Source organism: Rhinopithecus bieti, unplaced genomic scaffold, assembly GCF_001698545.2.
Source record: "Rhinopithecus bieti isolate Rb0 unplaced genomic scaffold, ASM169854v2 scaffold_15821, whole genome shotgun sequence".
Lineage (NCBI taxonomy): Eukaryota > Metazoa > Chordata > Mammalia > Primates > Cercopithecidae > Rhinopithecus > Rhinopithecus bieti.
The window spans coordinates 687,266-708,241 of record NW_016808598.1 but is presented as its reverse complement, the minus strand read 5'-3'; the positions used below and the strand labels follow the sequence as shown (position 1 = coordinate 708,241).

Sequence of the window (20,976 nt, the reverse complement as noted above, 5' to 3'; positions counted from 1 at the left end):
TTTTTTTTTTTTTTTTTTTTTGCCATTTTACTTGACCTCTCTGGGGTCCTAATAATCCTTCTGGTGGATACAGTATTGTTGTACCCATTATACAGGTGAGGAGCATGAGGCCCAAGTTGACTGGGACCTCCCTGTTTTTCCTCTTATTAACTTGAAAGGTTGCTGTGATAATTCAGTGAAATAAAATAATAATCTGTAAAAATTTATTATCTTTACTAAAATTTTCATATCTTTACTAATGTCTCTGGGATGCAGCAAGTGAATATAATGTACTCATGAGCTTCCCTTACCAAGACCATGCCCTCCTCCAACCAGCTTACTATCCTCAGGCCTCAGCCACCAGAAAATTCTGGAGTGGCCACTGCCCCTCCTTGCCTCTTCTGTTCCTAGGAAAACATCTATGTTTTCATTGTTCTGGGTTTGCAATACAGCATTTATATGGGAATAATTGCCATCCATAATGACTTCTCTTCAAGACACCTCAAGTCTTGAGACATTTTCAGCAAACCAGCAGCTTAAATACTGTTAGGCTTCAGATTTTATTGTTGTGACGTGGAAAATGACTTTTAGATTGTGATTCCATAGAACTCTAGAAGGCTTTCAGATATGGAAAAGAGTAAGCTTAGTTAAAATCCCGACTTAGTTATTATCCCTGAAGGATGTTAGCCTAAGCTAAATGATTTACTATGAATTTAGTCTTCCTTCAGAGCAAACGTTTTAGTCAAGTTAAAAAATGTTGGTGGGGGAGGGTGATGGTGAAAGCCATAGTTTTCTTAAAATTGTCGTAAAATATATATAACATTTATGTATAACATTAAATTTACCATTTTAACCCTTTTTAAGTGTACAAGTAAGTGGCATTAAGTACATTCACATTGTTGTACAACTATCATTACTATAGTGTCTAGAACTTTCCATCGTCCCACACTAACACTCTGTGTTCATTAACAATAACCCTCCATGCCTTCCTTCCCCCAATGTCTGGTAATCACTATTATGTTCTTTCTCTAAGAATTTGACTATTCTAGATATTTCATATAAATGAAATCATACAACATTTGTCTTTTTTTTTAATCTGGCTTATTTCACCATGCATCTTTTCTTTTCAGTTTTTTCTTAATACATAATAATTGTACATATTGTCACCCAGGCTGGAGTGCAGTGGCATGATCTTGGTTCACTGCAACCTCCGCCTCCTGGGTTCAAGCGATTCTCCTGCCTCGGCCTCCCAAGTAGCTAGGATTACAGGCATGCACCACCACGCCTGGCTAATTTTTGTATTTTTAGTAGAGATGGAGTTTCACCATGTTGGCCAGGCTGGTCTCAAACTCCTGACATCAAGTAGTCCGCCCGTCTCAGCCTCCCAAAGTGCTATAATCATGGTGTGAGCCACCATGCCCAGCCAATTATACATATTTATGGGGTACAAGTGATATTTTGACATATACATACAATATGTAATGATTAAATCAGGGTAATTAAGATATCCATCACCTCAAACACTTACTTCTTTGTGCTGAGGACATTCTAAATCTCTTTTAGCTATTTTGAGTGTACAATAAATAAATGTTAACTCTTGCCACCCTACTATGCTATTGAACACTGGAACTTATTCCTTCTGTCTGACTGCATTTTTGTGTCCAATAACAAACCTCTTTTCATACTTTCCTCCCCCTCATCCCTTCCCACCTTCTGGTAACCATCATTCTACTCTCTACCTCCATGAGATCAACTTTTTTAGCTTTCATATATAAGTGAAAATGTGTAATGTTTGTCTGTCTGTGCCCAGCTTATTTCACTTAACATGATGACCTCCAGTTCCATCCATGTTGCTACAAATGACAGGATTCCATTCTTTTCATGGCTGAACGATATTCCATTGTGTATGTATACCATATTTTCTTTATCCATTCATTCATTCATGGGCACTTAGGTTGATTCCATATCCTGGCTATTATGAATAATGCTACAAAAGACATGGGAATGCAGATATCTTTTTGATACACTGATTTCCTTTTATTTTGATATAACAGCAGTCAGACTTTCTGGATAATATGGGTCCCCATCTCCTTTTTTAGTTTTTTTTTTTTTTTTTTTTTTTTTTGAGAGCAAGTTTTTTTCTTGTTGCCCAGGTTGGAGTGAAGTGTGTGATCTTGGCTCACATGCAACCCTCCCGCCTCCCACGGTTCAAGCAATTCTCCTGCTCAGCCTCCCGAGTAGCTGGGACTAACAGACGTGCACCACCACAGCCAGCTAATTTTTATATTTTTAGTAGACATGGGGTTTCAACCATGTTAGCCAGGCTGGTCCTTGGAACTTTCAACTTTAGGTGGATCCACCCCCCTTGGCCTCCCAGTGTTGGGAATTACAGGCATGGAGCCACCAGCCCGGACTGAATTTATCAATTCTAACAATTTTTTTTGGTGGAGTCTTTAGGTTTTCTAATATAGCACCATGTCATCTGTAGACAAGATACTTGACTTCTTCCTTTTCAAATTTGCATGTCTTGTATTTTCCTTCTATTGCCTAATTGCTCTGGCTAGGACTGCCAGTAACTATGCTGAATAAAAGTGGTGAAAATGGCCATAAAACCTTGGTCTTGTTCCAGATCTTACAGGCAAGAGTTTTACCTGCTTAGTATGATGCTAAGCTGTGGATATGTCATAATATGGCCTGTATTGTTTTGAGGTGTGGCCATTTCTTTTTTCTTTTTTTTTTTTGAGATGGAGTCCTCCGCTCTGTGGCCCAGGCTGGTAGCGCAGTGGCCGGATCTCAGCTCACTGCAAGCTCCGCCTCCCGGGTTTACGGCCATTCTCTTCTGCCTCAGCCTCTACCAAGTAGCTGGGACTAACCAGACGCCCGCCAACTCGCCGGCTAGTTTTTTGTTTTTGTATTTTTTAAGTAGAGACGGGGTTTCGCCGTGTTAGCTAGGTTGGTCTCGATCTCCCTGATCGCGATCCACCTGTCTCGGCTCCCAAGTGCTGGATTACAGGCTTTGAGCCACCGCGCCCCCAGCCTGTATTTTTTAGTAGGACGGAGTTTCACCATGTTAGCCAGGATGGTCCCTGCGATCTCCTGATCTCCCCTGATCCACCTGTCTCGGCCTCCCAAAGTGCTGGGATTAACAGGCTTGAGCCATCCGTGCCCGGCCTGAGGTGTGCTATTTCAATATCAGTTTGTTGAGAGTTTTTTATTATGAAGTGATGGTTGAATTTTATTGAATGCTTTTAGTATCTGTCAAAATGTCCTCTGGTTTTTGTTCCTGATTCGTTAATGTGATGTATCAGGTTTATTGATTTACATATGTCCCGAAGCATTCTTGCAATCCCTCAGAAAATCCCACTTGATCTGGTGGAATGATATTTTTTTTTTTGGAGACGTAGTTTCACTCTTGTTGCCCGGGTTGGATGCAATGGCACAATCTTGGCCCACAAAACCTCCACGTCCCGGGTTCAAGTGATTTTTCACTGCCTCAGCCTCCCAAGTAGCTGGATTATAGGCCATGTGCCACCACGCCCCGGCTAATTTTGGTATTTTAGTAGAGATGGCCGTTTCTCCATTTTGGTCAGGCCTGGTCCTCGAACCTCCTGACTTCATATGATCTGCCCGCCCGGCTCACCAAGGTGCTGGATTACAGATGTGAAACCAACTGCGCCCAGCCAGTGAATGATCTTTTTGATGTGCTGCTGAATTCATTTTGCTAGTAATTTGTTAAAGATTTTTGCAGGGACATTGGCCTGTAGTTTTCCTTTTTGCTGTGTCCTTGTCTGGTTTTGGTTTCAGGATAATGCCTAGTCTCAAGAAGAGTTTGTAAAATATTCCTTCCTCATTAATTAATTATTATTATTATTATTATTATTATTATTATTATTATTTTGAGATGGTGTCTCGCATTGTTGCCCAGGCTGGAGTGCTGTGGCATGATCTCGCCTCACTGCAACCTCCGCCTCCCAGGTTCAAGCGATTCTTCTGCCTCAGCCTCTCAAGTAGCTGGGATTACAGGTGCTGGCCACCATACCCAGCTACTTTTTTTGCATTTTTAGTAGAGATGGAGTTTTGCTTTGTTGGCCAGGCTACTCTCAAATGCCTGACCTCATGATCCACCTGCCTCTGCCTCCCAAAGTGCTGGGATTACAGGCGTGAGCCACTGTGCCCGGCCCCTCATTAACTTTTTAGAATAGTTGAGTAGAATTGGTATCAGTTCATTCAGTGCTTGGTAGAATTCAGCAGTGAAGCCATCAGGTTCTAGACTTTTCTTTGTTGGGAGACTTTTTATTGCTGATTCAATCTGTTACTCATTATTGGTCTGTTTAGGTTTTTTATTTCTTCATGGTTCAATCTTGGTAGGTTGTATATGTCCAGAAATCTATCTGTTTCTTTTTTTTTCTTCTTCTCTTTTTTTGAGACAGGGTCTTGCTCTGTCACCCAGGCTGGAGTGCAGTGCCATGATCTTGGCTTACTGCAGTCTCAACCTTCTGGGCTCAAGCAATCCTCCTACCTCAGCCTCTTGAGTAGCTGGGATTACAGATGTGCACCAGCAAGCCTAGCTAATTTTTGTATTTTTTAGTACAGACGGGGTTGTGCCATGTTGTCCTGGTCTTGAACTCCTGGGTTCAAGTGATCTGCTCACCTTGGCCTACCACAGTGGTGGGATTACAGCCATGAGGCACTGTGTCCAGCCTATTTCTTCTGTATTTTCCAGTTTGTTGGTTTACAGTTGTTCATTGTATGTCTGATGATCCTTTGTATTTTTGGGGTATCAATTTTAATGTCTACTTTTTCGTATCAAATTTTATGTATTTGGGTCTTCTCTCTTTTTTCTTAGTCTAGCTAAAGGCTTGTTGATTCTGTTTTATCTGTTCTAAAAACCACCTATTCATATCAGCAATCTTTTGTGTTGCTTGTTTGTTTCAGTTTTTATTTATTTCTGCTCTGATCTTTATTATTCCTTTCCTTCTACTAATGTGTGGTTTGGTTTGTTAGTGCCAGTTCCTTTAGGTGCATCATTAGGCTGTTTATTTGAAGTCTTTCTATCTTTTTGATGAAAGCACTTATTGCTATAATCTTCCCTCTTAGAATCATTTTTGCTGTATCCCATAGGTTTTGATATATTGTGTTTTCATTGCCATTTGTCTCAAGAAATTTTTAAATTCTCTTTTTAATTTCTTCATTGGCTCATTTATTGTCCAGGAGTATGCTGTTTAATTTCCATGAATTTGTGCAGTTTCCAACATTCCTTCTGTTACTGATCTCTAGTTTTAGTCCACTGTGGTCAGAAAAGATACTTGGTATAATTTTAATTTTTCAAAATTTGTTACTTGTTTTGCGACCTAACATATGGACTATTCTGGAGAATGATCCATGTGCTGTTGAGAAAAACGTGTATTCTGCAGCTGTTGGATGGAGTGTTCTGTAAACATCTGTTCCTTCCATTTGGTCTAGAGTGCAGTTTAACTGAAATGTTTCTTTGTTGATTTTCTGTCTGGATGATTTGTCCATTGCTGAAAGTGGAGTATCAAAGTTTCCTGCCATTATTGGTTGCAGTTAATCTCTCCCTTTAGGTCTATTAATATTTGTTTTATATATTCAGGTGCTCTGGTGTCAGGTACATATACATTTATGATAGCTGTATCCTCTTGCTTTATTGATCCCTCTATCATTATATGATGTTCTTCTCTGTCCTTTTTTTCACTGTTCTTGACTTAAAGTCCATTTTATCTGATATAAGCATAGCTACTCCTGCTGTTTTTTGATTTCTGTTTGCATGGAATATCTTTTGTCATCCCTTCACTTTTAGTCTGTGCATATCTTTTTAGGTAAAGTAATCTCTTGTATACAACATATAGTTGGATCTTGTTTTATTTTTTTCAAAATCCATTCAGCTACACTGCACCTTTTAATTGGATAAGTTAATCCATTACACTCCGGGTTATTATTGATAGGCATATTTACTACTGCCATTTTCATACTGATTTTCTGGTTGCTTTGTAGAGCTCTTCTTCCTTTTTTCCTCTCTTACTATCTTTATTTGTGGTTAAGTGCTTTTCTCTAGTAGAATGTTTTTATTCCATGCTGTTTATTTATTTATTTATTTTTGAGACGGAGTTTTGCTCTTGTTGCCCAGGCTGGAGTGCAATGGTGTGTGGCACGATCTCAGTTCACTGCAACCTCCGCCTCCCAGGTTCAAATGGTTCTTAGTATCCCAAGTAGCTGGGATTACAGGTATTTGCCACCACATCCAGCTAATTTTTGTATTTGTATTTGTAATTTAGTAGAGCTAGGGGTTCACTATGTTAGTCAGGCTGGTGTCGAACTCCTGACCTCTAGTGATCCACCTGCCTCGGCCTCCCAAAGTGCTGGGATTACAGGTGTGAACCACCATGGCTAGCCCATGCTATTTATTTTTAATGTATCTCTAATAGGTTTTTCTTTTGTGATTACCATGAGGCTTACAAAAAATTTGATAGTTATAAGTTATTTTAAATGATAACGACTGAACATTGATTACAAAGAAAAGTATCAAAACAAACTCTACAATTTAACACCACCCTTCACCCACATTTTGACTTTTAGTGTTTCAGTTTTATCTTTTTATGTTGCCCATCTCTTAACCAATTGTAGTAATTATTGTTTTTTATAGTTTTGTCATTTAGTCTCATACTTAAGACATACATGATTTACTTAACACAGTTACAGTATTAGAGTATTGTGAATTTGTTTTCTTGCTTGTGCCAGTGAGTTTAACACCTTCAGAAGTTTTCTTGTTACATGTTAGTATCTTTTTCTTTCAAGTTAAGAACTCTCTTTAGATTTGTAAGGCAGGTCTGGCGTTGATTTCCTCAGCTTTTTAGATTTGTAAGGCAGGTCTGGCGTTGATTTCCTCAGATTTCCTCAACTTCCTCAGGAAGTCTTTATTTCTCCTTTATGTTTGAAGGATAGCTTTGCTGGGTACAGTATTGTTGTCGGTGGGTTTTTTTTCCGTCACATTTTGGGTTTTTTTTTTCTTTTCTTTTTCTCTCTTTTTTTTTTTGAAACAGAGTCTCGCTCTGTCATCCAGGCTGGGGTGCAGTGGTGCTATTTCTGCTCACTGCAACCTCCACTTCCTGGGTTCAAGTGATTCTCCTGCCTCAGCCTCCTAAGCAGCTGGGTTTACAGGCATGTGGCACCATGCCTGGCTAATTTTTGTATTTTTAGTAGAAATAGGGTTTCACCATGTTGGCCAGGCTGGTCTCAAACTCCTGGCCTCAAGTGATCCACCTGCCTCAGCCTCCCAAAATGCTGGAATTACAAGCATGAGCCACCATGCCTGGCCCCTTCACACTTTGAATATAAAATACCACTCTCTTCTGAACTACAGAGTTTCTGGTGGGAAATCTTCTGAAAGTCATATTATGGCCCTATTTTTTTTTTTTTTTTTTTTTTTTGAGACGGAAGTCTCGCTCTGTCGGCCCAGGCTGGGTGCAGTCACACTATCTCAGCTCACTTGCAAGCTCCGCCTCCCGGGTTCACCGCATTCATTCTCCTGCCTCAGCCTCCCGAATAGCTGGGACTGCAGGCGCCTGCCACCACCCCTGGCTAATTTTTTTTTTTGTATTTTTAGTAGAGACGGGGTTTCACCGTGTTAGCCAGGATGGTCTCGATCTCCTGACTTCGTGATCCACTCGTCTCGGCCTCCCAAAGTGCTCACGATTACAGGCGTGAGCCACTGGTGCCCGGCCGATATGGCCCTATTAAACATGATACCTTTCTTTTCTCTTGCTGCTTTGAGTATTCTTTCTTTGTATTTTTTGCTAGTTGTATTATGATGTGCCTGGGGAAATTATTCTTTTAGTTGAATTTGATTGGTGATCGCTGAGCTTCCTGGACCTGGATGCTGTTGTTTTTCTCCAGATTTGGGAAATTTTCAGCCATTATTTTTTTTAAGTATTCTTTCTAGGCCTTTTCTCTCTTGTCTCCTTCAGGAATTCCAATTATGCGGAGATTAGTTCTCTTGATGGTGTCTCATAATTCTCATTGGCCTTCTTTGCTCTTTTTTATTCTTGTTTTTTTTCTTTCTTCACGGATTGGGTAACTTCATATGATCTGTTTTCAAGCACTCTATTTCTTTTTTTCTGGTTGACCAAGTGTACTGTTGAAACTTTCTGATAAGTTTTTTAGTTCAACTTATTACATTATTTGTTTCTAGGATTAAAAAATTGTTTCTATTTATTTGTCAGATTTCTCATTTTGTTCCTGGATTGTTTTCCAAATTTTATTTAGCTTTTTATTCCTAGTTTTTTTGTGATTCCCAGAACTTCTTTAAGAGAATTATTCTGAACTCTCCGTCAGACACTTCACAAATACTCAATTTGGGGAGGTCTATTGCTAGGGCTTTGTTGGTTTCTTTTGGTGGTGTCATATTTCCCTGAGTTTTTACATTCCTTGTGTCTTCACATCAATATCTGTGAACTTGAAAAGACAGCCACTTCTTACATTTTTTCATGTGTTCTTTGATGTTAGATCTATTCTTGTTAATATCAGAACTTAAACACTGACCTGTTGTTTCTTCCCTTTCTAGGGAGGACTTATAATGAGTAGCGGAACTAAAATACTGCAGTAGAACTTGTTGCTCTGTCATTGTTTCCCAGGCTGAGGAAGACATACAGTGAACACCGGAACTTAACCACTGCCCAGCCATTGTTTCCCAGTCTGGGGAAGACAAGCAGGCACAGGAACTTCATTCCAGCCTTTAGGTTGTTTCAAGGTCAGGGGAAGCCTCCACATGAGCATCTGGGCTTTATGGAAAAATCTAACTAAAGATTCAGACCTTCCCACCAATTATTGTCTTTGCGATGCTGTGGTACCAGCCAGGCTATTTAATGTGATGTCCTTGATGATTTGAGTGCTGCATAGCCACCAAGATTGACATGCCAGTTTCTGTGATCAGTGCCCCACTCTTTGTTCCCAATGCACCCCAAGTGGTTCAGTCCTCCTGGCACTCTCAGTGGTTCCCATGGAATGGGACTGGAGTAGGCTTCTCATGAAGATTCCCAGACTGGTGGGAAGATTGAATGTTCACCTCCAATTCCCTCCTCTCCCCTCAGCAACCACAGGTCTAGGGGAATGCTCTGTGAGTGATACTATGCTGGCTTAGGGGAGGGATACCACAGTCTGAAATGACCAGTTCTCTTACTGGTTGAAGCTTGTCTTGACTCTGTGGGACCAGAGGGTTTCTCTGTTTCTCCTTTTTGTTCGGGTTTATTTAGGTGGCATTCTTGTCTTTAAATAGTTTCTAATGGTATTTTTCTGGAAGGAGTGGTGCCAGCGGATCTTCTCTTCTGTCATCTTGTTGATGTCGCTCTCCATAAATCTTTATTTTTTCCCATGTTTGCCACTGAACTTGGGCACCTTTCCTATCCCATGGCAACGTTCTCTGTATCTGCCCCTTCCTCCCTCTCCTCTGTCCTAGTCACCACTTTGTCTTTAGTATCTAGCATGGGCCTAGCACATGGTAGAGGCAAAATTAATATTTGTTGAAGGAATATCATTGTTTTAAAAAGTTTATATTTCTGAGGAAGCAAAAACATGCGTCTTACTTTTAACAACATGTGTTGTTCTTTTTTCCAATTACAAAAAACCTCTAAACACCAAAAGAAACATTTTAAAATCAGATTGTAATTCACCATCTAAAAATAACTCTGAGTATAGTGCATTTCCTCACAATATTTATTATAATGCTCTGTGTCAGCTGTCGATGGCTGCAAATTAAGCCAATCTGAAACTTAGCAGTATCAAAAAACCCCACCATTCTCTCTCCTGGCTCTGTAGGTCCACGGGGCTCAGCAGGGAAGTTCTTCTGCTTATCTTTCTTGGGGCTTTCATGTGGTTGCAGTGAGATGAAGGCAGAAGGTGGAGTCATGGGGGCTTGACTCAGGTGTGAGGACAGCAGGGCCTGTCCCTTGCCCTGTGATCTCTCCTTGAGGTCTCCACAGCTGGGTAGCGAAATGCAGAAGCTGCCAGGACTTCTTACACTTAGGCCCCAAGCTGGCTGAATTCTGTTGCCTAAAGTGAGTCATAGGCCAACCCTTTCTTGCACAGCCTTTTCCTGCAGATCCTTCTACCCTTCATCCTTCAGGCCTTTTACAACACTTCCTACATCATCACCTCTTTGAGGATCCTCAGTCATTTCCAAAGTGGGGTTTTCAAGGTGATCCATTGGGGTATAGGAAAAAATACAGTATTAGGATTTCCATTTCTATGTTTTTTAAATTGTGATTTAAAAACGCACAACATAAAATTTATGACCTAACCACTTTAAAGTATATAGTTCAGTAGAGCTAAGTATATTCAGATTGTTATGCAACAGATCTCCAGAACTTTTTATCTTGCAAAATAAAAACTGTACCCATTGAATAATGCCTCCCCATTTCCTCCTCTTTGCAGTCTGTGGTAACTACTATTCTGTTTCTATGAATTTGACTATTTTAGGTACTTTATGTAAGTGGAACCATACAGTATTTGTATTTTTGTGATTGGCTTATTCCATTTAGCATAATATCCTCAAAGTTCATCCACATTGTAGCACGTGACAGGATTTCCTTCTTTTTTATTATTTATTTATTTTTTTGAGATGGAGTCTCACACTGTTGCCCAGGCTGGAGTGCAGTGGCACAATCTTGGCTCACTGCAACCTCTGCTTCCTGGGTTCAAGCGATTCTCCTCCCTCAGCCTCCCAAATAGCTGGGATTACAGGCACATGCCACTATGCCCAGCTAATTTTGTATTTTAGTAGAGATGGGGTTTCGCCATGTTGGCCAGGCTGGTCTCGAACTCCTGATCTCAAGTGATCCACCTGCCTTGGCTTCCCAAAGTGCTGGGATTACAGGCGAGAGCCACCGCGCCCTGCTGGTTTCTTCTTTTTTAAAACTGAATAATGTTTCATTGCATGTATTTACCACATTTTATCAATTTATCTGTTGATAGACACTTGGATTGTTTCCACCTCCTGGCTATTGTGAATAATGCTGAAGTGAACATGGTGTGCAAATATCTCTTTGAGATCCTGATTTCAATTCTTTTGGGCATATACCCAGAAATGGAATTGCTGGATCATAACGTGGTTCTGGGTTTAATTTTTTGAGGAATCACCATATTGTTTTCCACAATGGCGGCACCGTTTTACATTTCTACCAACAGTGCGCAAGGCCTCCGATTTCTCCACATCCTCACCAACAGTTGTTCTTTTCCAGTTTTTGATAGTGGGCATCCTCATGGTGTGAATTTCTATAGTTTTAGTCTATAAAACATAAGAAATTAACGTTCGTCAGTATGTCATAGCTGGACTGACATTGACACTATGCCTTGCCTTGTGTGTCCTTACCTCCCCGGACAGCATGGCTTCCTGGGAGGAGGAGCCTTGCACTGGTGGGGCAAGGGATGCTGTGGTGATAGAGAGGTCCTCCCTCTTTGATTCACTTCTAATTTATTACAAAGTGTTTCAGCCCAGTTAATGGGTTTCAGGGTTATATTATCCTGTTTTAATTAAACTAATCCTCAAATGATGACCAAAGAATCCTCACAAAAATGACCTAAAAAAAAAAAAAAAGAAGAAGAAGACCGTAATACAAATCTGGGCAAACCATGAGGAAACAGCTGAGTGGCACTTCTCCTACCACTCACAGGAGCTCTTTGTCAGCCCATTTCAATAGAAAAACTGACAAGCTGAGAAGTTGGCCAAAAAGGAAGGAACTAAGAAAACCACTTAAAATATAGATTGACATCCACTTATTAACCAGAGGCTCACTTGAAGTGTGTATTGTGCCTTGAGACATCAAGACATGAGCTAATGGCAATGTGCGTGCATGCACGCACGCTTATGCACACTAGAATATTTTTATTAATAGGGACAAGTGATCAAAAATATTTGGAGACAACCACTCCAGATAGAGGATTGGGAATTATGACATTGCTGTTTTTCCTTCCTGGATTTTTCAGGGAAGACCAACCCAGCAGTTTGGAAGAACGACCTAAAGGATACTGGGAGTGGGTTAGGGTAAGCGTCACATCTGGAAGATGGAACTTGGCATCGTGAAGGAAGAGAGTGATCTTTAACTGGCATTCCAGGATTTCCCCACTTGTGAGGGCTGTGATCAGGCCTAAATGGTGGACCCCCACTGTTGTGGTAGCATCTCCTGTGTGGCTGCTTCCTGGAACTCCTCTGTTCTTTTATATGTACCCTCAGCCAGGTGTGGTGGCTCATGCCCGTAATTCCAGCACTTTGGGAAGCCAAGGCAGGAGGATCGCTTGAATCCAGTAGTTCGAGACCAGCCTGGGCAACAAAGCGAGACCCCATCACTAAAAAAAAAAAAAAATTTGCTGGGTATGGTGATGCACACCTGTAGTCCCAGCTACTTGGGAGGCTGAGCTGGGAGGATCACCTGAGCCCAGGAATTTGAGGTTGCAGTGAGCTATGATCACACTGTTGCACTGCAGCCCAGGCAACAGAGCCAGACCTTGTCTCCAAAATCAATAATGAATAAATAAACATACCCTCCCTAGACCTCAGTCTCCTCCTCTGTAGAATGGGGACATCATCAGTGCCTCATCAAGAGGGTCGTGGCGAGGTGCTTGGCATGGTGCCTGCACACAGTAAGGGTCCTCCAGAGACAGCTAGTAGGATTACTGGACTATTTTGAAACCCTTCTTTTTAAAACCAGAGATATGGTACATATACATTCATTATAAAATCATAAGATTTTATAATGTATATTATATACATTATATATAAATGTATATTCATTATATATTATATATAATATAATATATAAATATATAATATACAATATAATATATAATGAATATACATTATATATAAATGTATATTCATTATAAAATATGAATTATAAAAATCTTATAAAGAGTATAGAAAGATAGGAATCAGCCCCAGTTCTTCCCTCAAGGGATGACCATTTCAGTCTTGCTCCATTTCCATCCATGGCTGCAGGCAACAGTCTGAGACCCTGATTTTTAAACTTTTTCCTTCTCCAGGGCTTTCTCATGTCAATCAATATACAATATAATATATAATGAATATACATTATATATAAATGTATATTCATTATAAAATATGAATTATAAAATCTTATAAAGAGTATAGAAAGATAGGAATCAGCCCCAGTTCTTCCCTCAAGGGATGACCATTTCAGTCTTGCTCCATTTCCATCCATGGCTGCAGGCAACAGTCTGAGACCCTGATTTTAAACTTTTCCTTCTCCAGGGCTTTCTCATGTCAATCAATGCTTTATACGTCGTTTTTAATGGCTGCCTGCTGCTTCCTTGACAGCTGTCCTGCCCCTTCTCCCCTCCCTGCTCTGCCTGGCCTCCTCTCATCTCTCATGCTCCTCTTCCTGTGCCTGGCAAGCCTCTGGCTCTGGCAGTAGCTTCTGTCTTCACATGGAGCTTCCAGCCTGGATGGTGTTGGAGGCCAGGCCTGGGTCTCAGCTACATGGGATGGCTCCCAAATCCCAGGTCCCTTCCAACCCATCAGGTGAAGAGGAACACATCTCTCCCTCTTCCATTGTCACCCTGACCTCCCTTCCACAACACATACCCCGAAACCCTCAGCCAGAGCTTAGCACAGAGACTGCAAGCAGTAGGTGCCTCATCCATGCCCCATGACTGATGGGTAGAAGATAACATGAAAAGAAAGAAGGAAGTAAAGAAGAAAAGGTGGGCCGGGCGCGGTGGCTCAAGTCTGTAGTCCCAGCACTTTGGGAGGCCGAGACGGGCGGATCACGAGGTCAGGAGATCGAGACCATCCTGGCTAACACGGTGAAACCCCGTCTCTACTAAAAAAATACAAAAAACTAGCCGGGCGGGGTGTCGGGTGCCTGTAGTCCCAGCTACTCAGGAGGCTGAGGCAGGAGAATGGTGTGAACCCGGGAGGCGGAGCTTGCAGTGAACTGAGGTCCGGCCACTGCACTCCAGCATGGGCGACAGAGCGAGACTCAGTCTCAAAAAAAAAAAAAAGAAGAAAAGGTGGAAGGGCAGAGAAAGAAAGGGGAAGAAAGGATGAAAAGAAGGAAAAAAAGGAAGGAAGGTCTTCCCACATACTTTCAAGCCTCACTGTTCTTGCTCTGTGGATAGTTATTTTGCTGGGGCCGGGTACGGTGGCTCACGCCTATAATCCCAGCACTTTGGGAGGCCAAGGCTGGAGGATCACTTGAGGTCAAGAGTTCGAGACCAGCCTAGCCAACATGGTGAAACCCCATCTCTACTAAAAATACAAAACTTAGCTGGGTGTGGTGGTGGGCACCTGTAATCCCAGCTACTCAGGAGGCTGAGGCATGAGAATCACTTGAACCTGGGAGGCAGAGGCTGCAGTGAGCCGAGATGGTGCCACTGTACTTCAGCCTGGGTGATAGAGCAAGACTTTATCTCAACAACAACAACAACAACAAAAGTTATTTTGCTGGAAGACTTCTACTGATCCTCCAAGCCCTGGTCACAGAGCCTTCCCTTCATGCAGCCCTTCACGTGCATGGCCTCGCTTACCTTTGTCAAAGTCCTGTTATTACTGTGATGCACAGATAGGGAAACTGAGGCTCAGAAAATTACAATGAGTTGCCCAAACTCCCACAGCAGTGAGGAGAAGCAGGGGGGCTTGGTCTCCTTCTCTGTAACCCTGAGTCCTCACCCTCAGCTTCTGCAGCCCAGCCCTGCCCGCCTCTAGTTCACACGTTGCCAAGATCATGAGCCTCCATCATGTATCCATGAGCTGAGGTTGCATTTCAGGCTCTCAGGGAGTTTTCTGGAACAATTCAATAAATGAATGCATTCATGCATTCTGGTGCTAGCTCCGAACTCATATTTGATAAGAGAAGACTCAGAACTTGGAAAAACAGCAACTGTTTTTCAACACCAGCTGGTGCCACAGCCTCAATGGATTTGAACAAATTCAGAGAGCAACTGGTGTCTTTTTCCTTCCTTCAGTTCCCTTTGTTAAACTGCCATGTGTTCCTGGCAACTGGATTTTGGGAGACGTGGAATTCAGAAGAAGTGAGAGAAAGAGGCCAAAGGCAGGGCTCTCTGCTTCCTCGGGACCTTTGTAGGTGGGGAGGTTCACGCCTTTTCGAGGGACTGTGGGCTGGGCACACAGCACCCTGCTGAGCCGGCTCATTCCTGCAGCTTCAGCAATGCCCTGGATTTCACTCTGCGGACAGTGGTTACACCGGCTCTGTCCTCCCTGCGTTAGCACAAAACACTCTGAAATTCTAGCCGAGAAAGTGTGCCAGTTCAGAAAACACAAACCCTTGGCTCTCCTAGGTCTGCATGGAACCGACATGCCCTTTGCTAAAACAACCAGCCCTTCTTGGCAGAAAGGGTGGCTGCAGCCAGCAGCCTGCAGTCTGCTTGTGCAGAGTGTTCTCTCTACTTCCGACCGGCCCCAGGCTCATCAGATTCTAATAAATATCACTTTCTTTTCTTTTCTTTCTTGTTTTTTCTTTTTTCTTTTTCTTTTTTGTTTTGTTTTGTTTTGTTTTTTTGAGATGAAGCCTTGCCCTGTCGCCCAGGCTGGAGGGCAACAGCGGGATCTTGGCTCACTGCAACTTCTGCCTCTTGGGTTCCTCTGGCAGATCCTCTGGCAGAGCTGAAGGGGACCCCAACATGATGGCTTCCTGCCCCCACTCCTTGAACTGTGCCCTCTCCATGACCAGCCTCACAGGTACCCTCAGGACAGGAGGCCCAAGATGGATGGCGGCACAAGACCTAGAATGCAGGGTTGCCTGGAGCCCCTTTGGTCTGTCTGGGCCTGGGGAGGTCCACTTGGAATTGCAGCCCCTTCCTCCTGGGCCCCACAGCCCACCGCCCTGTGCTTACCCGGCCCTCCTTCTTGCCTCCCACCATCACAGTCAGGCCAGTGATCTCCCACTCAGGGCCCCAGTGGGGATGCTGGTCTTGGCATTGATTTTTGGAAGAGAACAAAGCTTGAGCTGGGGAGGAAACTGAGCAGGTGTCTGGAGGGTGGAGCAGAGCCCCGCAGGGAGGCTGAGCTGATCAAGGACAGACCCGAGATGCCAGAAATTGGCCACCCCACTCCTGGATGAGGCAGCTCAGGGAGAGCCTCATCTGGGCATGTTGTCCCCACCTGCCTCTGCAGCATCCAGGTAGACCTGACTCCTCTGAGGCCTAAGCAGGGGCCTGGAACCTCCTATCTGGGATCTTGGGACAGGCCAGACAGCCTGGCTTGGCCATTATCTGTCAGAGAAAGCATTCTCCCAAGTGCCCTGAAATGCCAGGAAAGTAGTCAGGAAAAACAGAGGCGTAAATTGAAAACCGTCTTGATGATAAGCATAGCTCCTGGTGCTGGGAAAGGGCTGGGCCTTTTGGAGATGGTGTTATGTTCCTGATGTGACTTTTACCAAGAGCGAAACGCACAGCTCTAAGCTCTTGCGCTGCTTCTTTTCTTCCTTGCAAACTGCTGGCTGTTTGGGCAGGAGGGTGCTGCTTGACTCTGGGGCTCCACAGCCCTTCACCTCCTCCCCATTCCATCTCTCTCTGAATCTCTCTCTCTCTGTCTCTCTCTCTGTGTCTCACCTAAACCTATAGGTTTTGCTGCCCAGACATGGCAGTGTCCTCCCAGAAGCCCGTCTGTGAGCTCTAGACACACAACAGCCAAGAGGCCAGCCTCCTGGGGCACTTCAAACTTGGCAGGACCCCAATCACCGGCATGATATCCCCAGCCCAGCTCTGCCTCCTCCTCTATCCCCTTAGGAAGCAGCTCTGGCTCATTAGCTCCTCGAGTACAACCTTTCCATGGCTCCCAATTGCCCTAAGAATAAAGTTCACGCTGAGCTAAGCTCTCAGTCTGGCTTCCACAGACTGCCCCAGTGTCTGTCCCCAGCCTTCCCTGGTGTGCAGTACTCCCTGGCACTGGAGGTGGGTGGAGGTGGTGGGTTCCTTGTCAAAATATCTGGGGATGCTGTTAAGAGTCCAGGGGTGCAAAATGTCCTGTCCTGAGGCATGCAAGACACACGGAAGAAGCCTTCAGCCTTGCCAGGAGCACCAGGTCACGCCAAGTTCCCCAAAAGCCTCGGGTTCTTTTTTTTTTTTTTTTTTTTTTTGAGATGGAGTCTCACTCTGTCACCAGGCTGGAGTGCAGTGGCACCATATCAGTTCACTGCAACCTCTGCCTCCTGGGTTCAAGCGATTCTCCTGCCTCACCCTCCTGAGTAGCTGGGACTACAGGCACGCGCCACCAAGCCCAGCTAATTTTTGCATTTTTAGTAGAGATGGGGTTTCACCATGTTGGCCAAGATGGTCTCGATCTCTTGACCTCATGATCCGCCTGCCTTGGCCTCCCAAAGTGCTGGGATTACAGGCGTGAGCCACTGTGCCCGGCCAGGCCTCAGGTTCTGATGATGTCTTCAGCCCTTGCAGCTTCCTCCGCCTGGCATGCTCTTCTCCAGTGTCTCCATCTGGCTCACTCCCGCCTGTCCACAGACGTCACCTGCATCCCCTTGGCAAACACGGCTGTCAGACGTGCCTCTCTTTTGTTCCCTCCTAGATAGGTGCTGCTGTGTGCATTTGCCTCTTGGGTGGGAACTGTGACTCTCTTCTTGGCCCCTTGCCACTTCGTGAGCTCCTTGAGGGCAAAGTCCAGGCCACAGAAGACCCCGGAAACAGACCTCAAGGATTGGGTTTTCAGGGACTCCTGGTGCCCCCCCACCATTAACTGAGGCAAGTCCACCTGCCGCTTTCCACAGGAGCTCTCCAACCTGGGCCTGGGGAATGACACAGTGGTGCAGCTGCGGACTCTGGAGCTGCCTGTAGATTACAGAGAGGCTAAGCGGAGGGTCACCAGAATCTGGGAAGATCATCAGCCACAAGTAAATGATGGCGGGAGGCAGCGGGGCATGGGGCTGGCGATGTGGTGGAGCTGGACCCTGAGACCCCCAGGCCCTGGTTCTAGGGTTGATGGTTGAGGGGCACCCCATCCCCAGGCCCCACCAGTCCTGCAAGGTCCCAGCTGATTGTGTAAGGTTCTGGGTCTGTTTGTAAAAGTTTAAGCCAAAATATGGAGTAGGTCTTAATAGAAAATCTGGAGAGAAAGGAGGAGGAAAAGAAATGGAAGTATATTCCCAGCCAGGACTCAAAAATAGTTTCCACCTAAGGGAGAGTCCCTTGGGTTGGGCCCCATCCATACCCATGAGGGGCAGGTAGGTTTGAAAGTGGGCATGAGGCAAGGACCTCTGTGCCCAGGGAACGACTGGGAGGGTGGCCAACCTGGGGGAGGCCCATCTTCATAGCACCCAGCCCATTTTATCTGAACATAATTACTGTATAAAAAACAGGTACACCCTCACCCCCCCAAAAAAAATTCCCCAAACAAGGACCAGATGATGAGGTTAATAAAACATACACTATCAAGGCTGGGCACGGTGGCTTTCGCCTGTAATCCCAGCACTTTGGGAGGCTGAAGCAGGTGGATCACAAGGTCAAGAGATCAAGACCATCCTGGCTAACATGGTGAAACCCCGTCTCTACCAAAAATACAAAAAAAAATTAGCTGGGCATGGTGGCGGGTGCTTGTAGTCCCAGCTACTCGGGAGGCTGAGGCAGGAGAATGGCGTGAACCCGGGAGGTGGAGCTTGCAGTGAGCCAAGATAGCGCCACTGCACTCCAGCCTGGGCGACAGAGCAAGACTCCGTCTCGAAAAAAACAAAACAAAACAAAACAAAAAATGGCTATCAAGCCATTCAGACAGTGCCCCAGATGTTTTGATAAAATACTTGGGCAGCTATTTTCAAAAGGAAAATAATCAGCTTTAATAAATTCTAAGATTTCACTGGACTGCTACTAACTCCCTTTACTAAGTTTCATTTTTAAAAAATATGCAGGAGGTAGGCGCGGTGACTCACGCCTGTAATCCCAGCACTTTGGGAGGCTGAGGCGAGCGGATCACTTGAGGTCAGGAGTTTGAGACCAGCCTGGCCAAGATAGTGAAACCCTGTCTCTACCACAAATACAAAAATTAGCTGGGCGTGGTGGTGCACCTGTAGTCCCAGCTACTCGGGAGGCTGAGGCAGGAGAATCACTTGAACCCAGGAGGCGGAGGTTGCAATGAGCTGAGATGGTGCCATTGCACTCCACCCTGGGTTATAGAGCCAGACTCTGTCTCACAAAAATAAAAATAAATAAATACATAAATAAAACAAAATAAAATGATGCAGGATTCCACCAAAACACGAAGCCTCTGCTGTGGTAGCCTCGCCACTTACCAGCTTGCCTCTCCTCCCTCCAACCCTCCCCCTACAAAAAGAGAATACATTGCCCTGTAAGAATAATTTGAAGTAAAAGTATTTAAATGTAAATGCAGCATGAGTTTTATTCAGCCAAAAGAATCCAGCTATTTTTCTTTCCAGCCATATTAACTGGGAGACACTGGTGGGGGATCCTGGGGTTTCCAGTGGATTTGGGGTTTGAGATGTTTTGCATGGAGCCGGGCTCTCTAAAGGAGTGGTCCTTCCGCACATTCGGTGAGCAGGGTGGGCCTCATTTTCCTGGGGTCTCTCTGCTGTTGCTTGTTCACACAGCTCGTCGTGCATGTGGGCATGGACACCTCCGCCAAGGCGATCATTCTGGAACAGTCTGGCAAGAACCAAGGCTACCGGGAGGCCGACATCCGGGGCTTCCGGCCGGAGGGCGGCGTGTGCCTACCTGGCGGCCCAGACATGCTGGAGTCAGGGGTCTGTATGAAGGCAGTCTGCAAGCACGTAGCTGTGGAGGATGTCGAGGTGATATTTTCTCGAGATGCAGGCAGGTATGTTCTGTGGGTGTTAGGCCTCTGAGCAGGTAGGAGAGAAGCAATGGCCTTCGGCATCACCCCGGCCTCCAAGAAGCCATCCTGTACCGTCCAGCTGGCCACTTGGCCATGCGGCGCTGCCCCCAGATCGCCCCTCTTTGCTGCGTGCAGGTCAGCACAATTGCTAACACCTTGCCTGGGGGCTCGTTTGTGAGACCTCCCTGTGGAAACACGGTCTTTGGTGTGTGGATCTAGGAGAAGAGATGGGAAGGCGGACTTCAAGAGCCACTAACATTTCGTGAATGTTTTCTAATTTTGACTTTTGGGGTGACCGAATTTGTGAGTTAACTATGTTGATGTAGCCCCAGATAAAGATTGATTTACCTTTGTTTCTCCAAACTCTGATCCCCAGTAGGTGGTTTCCCCTTTCCCCAAGGAATGAATGAGTGAGTGACTCAAGAAGACATGAATGACAGGGATTCACTGGGATGCAGGTGTTATGGACTGGTTTGTGGAATATCTGACCCCTTTCTGTCTTGGTCACTTGCTGGTCATGAGATCATGAGGCCAACAGCCAGCTCTCCCCACCTCATCCCCGGCACTAGGTTCTTTCTGAGGTGAAACAACACAACTTAAGTCTCCCTTGGGTGTCAGTCCTCCCTCCTCAGGCTTTGTGGGTGTTGCATTGCCACTTCTGCTTATGTTTCACTAAGGTTAGAGGCTGGTCCAAGAATTAATGTGGCATTTCCTGTGGTTGCAGATACGTCTGTGATTATACCTATTACCTCTCTCTGCATCATGGAAAGGGCTGCGCGGCACTCATTCATGTCCCTCCACTATCGCGTGGGCTCCAGGCCAGCCTGCTGGGAAGAGCCTTGCAAGTCATCATCCAGGAAATGCTGGAAGAGCGTGGGAAAGCCCGAGTGCAAAGCCCGGTTCGAAGAAAACTCAACCATGGTGCTACCAGCCAAAGGGAACTGACCGGGGCGTTGCTCCTTTAGAGAAAGAAGATTAAACGTTTCAATCCTGTGTGTAGCATTCAGCTGTGCATTGAGAAACTTTTCAAAATTGCTTGTAAGACAAAGAGGGGAAAACTTTATGTGATTTTGTTAGCCCAACAAAATCACAAAGGGCTATTTTAATGTCGGGAGAAAGAACACTCTGAAAGGTGGACATTTCACGGGATGAACTAG

General features: G+C 44.6%; 1 protein-coding gene across 1 annotated transcript in view; it reads left to right on the top strand.

The window, feature by feature from the left end:
* Positions 1 to 20,975, top strand: part of PGPEP1L (pyroglutamyl-peptidase I like) — a 49,433-nt gene extending 28,458 nt beyond the window's left edge. The window contains 4 exon segments of the mRNA XM_017886887.1: positions 17,745 to 17,867; positions 19,575 to 19,801; positions 20,544 to 20,691; positions 20,693 to 20,975. Of these exon segments, the coding sequence (XP_017742376.1) occupies positions 17,745 to 17,867; positions 19,575 to 19,801; positions 20,544 to 20,691; positions 20,693 to 20,764 (570 nt within the window). The 3' untranslated portion in view covers positions 20,765 to 20,975.
* The last annotated feature ends 1 nt before the right edge of the window (position 20,976 follows it).